At 60.7% G+C, this 3,446-nt stretch overlaps 1 protein-coding gene across 1 annotated transcript in view; it reads left to right on the plus strand.

Moving 5' to 3' along the window:
• Positions 1-2,749, plus strand: part of SLC31A2 (solute carrier family 31 (copper transporter), member 2) — an 8,145-nt gene extending 5,396 nt beyond the window's left edge. Inside the window, exons 3-4 of the mRNA XM_014952308.1 lie at positions 1-169; positions 2,418-2,749. Coding sequence (XP_014807794.1) covers positions 1-169; positions 2,418-2,586 — 338 coding nt within the window. The 3' untranslated portion in view covers positions 2,587-2,749. The remainder of the gene's footprint in view (positions 170-2,417) is intronic.
• Positions 2,750-3,446: the final 697 nt, after the last annotated feature.

The following is a 3,446-nucleotide window of genomic DNA, read 5'->3' on the forward strand; positions in this document are numbered from 1 at the left end:
GGATGGCCCTCTCGGTGGTGGTGGTCCTGCTGCTCTCCATGCTTTACGAGGCCGTCAAGATGGGGAAGGCCGTGCTGCTGCGGCGGGCGCTGCTGGCTCTGCCCCACAGCCTCAGCCGGGAGGAGCTGGTGGAGCCGGATGACGGGGACACCAGCCCCACAGAGGGCAGGTACCGCAGGACACCCCACTTCTTTGGATGGGGGGGGCTGAGGGACGGGCACAGGAGGGGAGAAAAGCTGCGAAGAGGCAGCCATAGGTCCCAGGATGGGGTGTGAAACCTTCGGGGGCATCCTGGCTCCTCCGGGGACTTGGGGGGATGTTGGGGGGGGTTCAGTTGTCTTTTAAGTGCTCGGGTTCCCCCAGGAGCCACCGTGGGTGCAGAAGGGTCCTTGTGGGTGCAGGAAGGTCCTCATAGGTGCAGGAGGGTCCTCGTGGGTGCAGAAGGGTCTTTGTGGGTGCAGGAAGGTCCTCGTGGATGCAGGAGGTTCCTTGGTGCAGGAGGGTCCTCATGGGTGCAGGAAGGTCCTCGTAGGTGCAGGAAGGGTCTCGTGGGTGCAGGAGGGTCCTTGTGGGTCTAGGAAGGTCCTCGTGGGTGCAGAAGGTTCCTCGGTGCAGGAGGGTCCTTGTGGGTGCAGGAGGGTCCTTGGTGCAGGAGGGTCCTCATGGGTGCAGAAGGGTCTTTGTGGGTGCAGGAAGGTCCTTGTGGGTGCAGGAAGGTCCTCGTGGGTGCGGAAGAGTCCTCATAGGTGCAGGAAGGTCCTCGTAGGTGCAGGAAGGTCCTCGTGGGTGCAGAAGGGTCCTCGTGGGTGCAGGAGGTCCTTGTAGGTGCAGGAGGGTCCTTGTGGGTGCAGGAGGGTCCTTGGTGCAGGAGGGTCCTCATGGGTACAGGAAGGTCCTCGTGGGTGCAGGAAGGTCCTCGTGGGTGCAGAAGGGTCCTCGTGGGTGCAGACAGGCTGGAGAGGTGGGTCTGTGGTCCCCTGCACCTGGGAAGAGTCCTCATAGGTGCAGGAAGGTCCTCGTAGGTGCAGGAAGGTCCTCGTGGGTGCAGAAGGGTCCTCGTGGGTGCAGGAGGTCCTTGTAGGTGCAGGAGGGTCCTTGTGGGTGCAGGAGGGTCCTTGGTGCAGGAGGGTCCTCATGGGTACAGGAAGGTCCTCGTGGGTGCAGGAAGGTCCTCGTAGGTGCAGGAAGGTTCTCGTGGGTGCAGGAGGGTCCTTGTGGGTCCAGGATGGTCCTCGTGGGTGCAGGAGGGTCCTCGTGGTTCAGGGATGGACACAAGTAGCATCTGGGGCACCCCAGCGATGCTGGCCTGGGTTTTGCTTCCCATCGGTGCCAAGCCCTGGGTTTTTCCTCTTGTCTCGAATCCCAGACCGTGCCCAAGGCAGCTCTTACTGCCAACCCCTTAATAATTGTCCTCTCCGTTCCCCGTGGGGCGGGATTCCCCCTTGTGCTGCCCTTTGCAGCCCCCGTTCCTCTCCCCGCTCCCCAAACCCATCTCTGGCTCCTCTGGGATGCTCGTGATGGTGGAAGATGCCAGCTGCCCCAGCCCCTCACTGGTGGGAGTGTCCCACACTGGGGGGAAGGGATGCCATCCTGAGGGACCTGGACAGGCTGGAGAGGTGGGTCTGTGGGAACCTTGTGAAGTTCAAGCAGGCCAAGTGCAAGGTCCTGCACCTGGACCAACCCCAATCAGGGCAATCCCAGGCACAAATACAGGTTGGGCAGAGATTGAGAGCAGCCCCGAGGAGAAGGACTTGGGGGTGTTGATGGATGAGAAGCTCGACAAGAGCCAGAAACGTGAGCTGGCAGCCCAGAAAGACCTCTGCACCCTGGACTACATCAAAAGAAGCATGGCCAGTAGGGTGAGGGGGAGGATTCTGCCCCTCTGCTGCGCTCTGGGGAGACCCTACTTGGAGTCCTATGTCCAGCTTTGGAGTCCTCAACATCAGAAGGACGTGGAGCTGTTGGAGCGGAGCCAGAGGAGGCCACGAAGATGCTGGGAGGGCTGGAGAACCTCTGCTGTGGGGACAGGCTGAGAGAGTTGGGGGGGTTCAGCCTAGAGAAGAGAAGACTCTGGGGAGAACTTCGAGCCCCTTCCAGTCCCTCAAGGGGCTCCAGGAAAGCTGGGGAGGGACTCTTGGTCAAGAAGTGTAGCAACAGGACAAGGATTTGACACTGGAAGAGGGGAGATGGAAATGAGATGTGGGGAAGAACTTCTTTGGTGTGAGGGTGGTGAGAGCCTGGCCCAGGTTGCCCAGAGAAGCTGTGGCTGCCCCATCCCTGGAGGGGTTCAAGGCCAGGTTGGAGGGGGCTTGGAGCAACCTGGGCTGGTGGGAGGTGTCCCTGCCCGGGGCAGGGGGTGGCACTGGATGGTCTTTAAGGTCCCTTCCCACCCAAACCATTCTATGATTCTTCCGTAGGTGGTTTCGGTACCACGTTGGGCAGACGCTGTTCCACGTGGTACAGGTGGTGCTGGGCTACATGGTGATGCTGGCCGTCATGTCCTACAACGCCTGGATCTTCCTGGGGGCCATCGCGGGCTCCACTCTGGGCTACTTCGTGGTGTACCCCCTGCTCGGTCGGGGCTAGGTGACACCCCCCGGCCATCCTCCCCGGCATGGTGGCCTTCACACCTCCCTCCACTTGGTCTGGAATAGCTGCTGTCACTTCTGCTGGGTCTGTCCTTGTCCCCGTGCTGTGCAGGACACAGCAACCCCGGGGACCTGCTGCGGGGACCCCCTCAGAGCTGGGGGTCCCATGGCCAGCACCCTGCCACGCTGCCACCTTCCTTCCCTCAGCTTGGTGGCTGTCCCCCGGCTCTCAGGGAGCTTTAGGCTGGGTGATGACAGTGTGTGTGTGTGTTTTGAGGGGGGGGGTGTTGCTGGGCATCTCCATCCCCCACCCAATTTTTAGCGGGGGGGTTCGTTCTGGCTGGAAGAGGAATGGTCCAGGGAAGGGGATATGCTGGGGACATCCCAGAGCTGCCCTGCACCGAGCATCTTCTCACATAGTGCCTTCTGGGGATAACACGGGGGGGTGGTCAGGTCCTGTTGTCCCCCCAACCCACCCCCCCTCTCCTCTGCAGTGCTTCAGGGATGGGGTGGGGGCACCCCCGTGCCGAGGGGAAGCTGTGGGTGCCTCTTGCTGCTTCCTCGGGACACCCCTTTTAATAAAACCATCTCCATCATCTCAAGTCCTGGCTTGTGTTGGCCCTGGGGGTGTGACACCCCCTCCCGTCACAGCGGGAGGGGGGGACCCCCAGCCTTACCCCTCCCCAGCACAGCCTTGGGTGGGGGGGTGGGGGGCGGTTCAGGAATAAGGACAGTCTCCTCTGGCTTTAAATAAAGCTTTTCCATTTTATTAATTATTATAAGCGTATTTTTTAAACATTTGTATAACTTTCTCAATAAAATATCCTGGAAGAAGACAGGGTTTAAGTTCCCAAAGCA

Source organism: Calidris pugnax, unplaced genomic scaffold, assembly GCF_001431845.1.
Source record: "Calidris pugnax isolate Ruff unplaced genomic scaffold, ASM143184v1 scaffold135, whole genome shotgun sequence".
Classification (NCBI taxonomy): domain Eukaryota; kingdom Metazoa; phylum Chordata; class Aves; order Charadriiformes; family Scolopacidae; genus Calidris; species Calidris pugnax.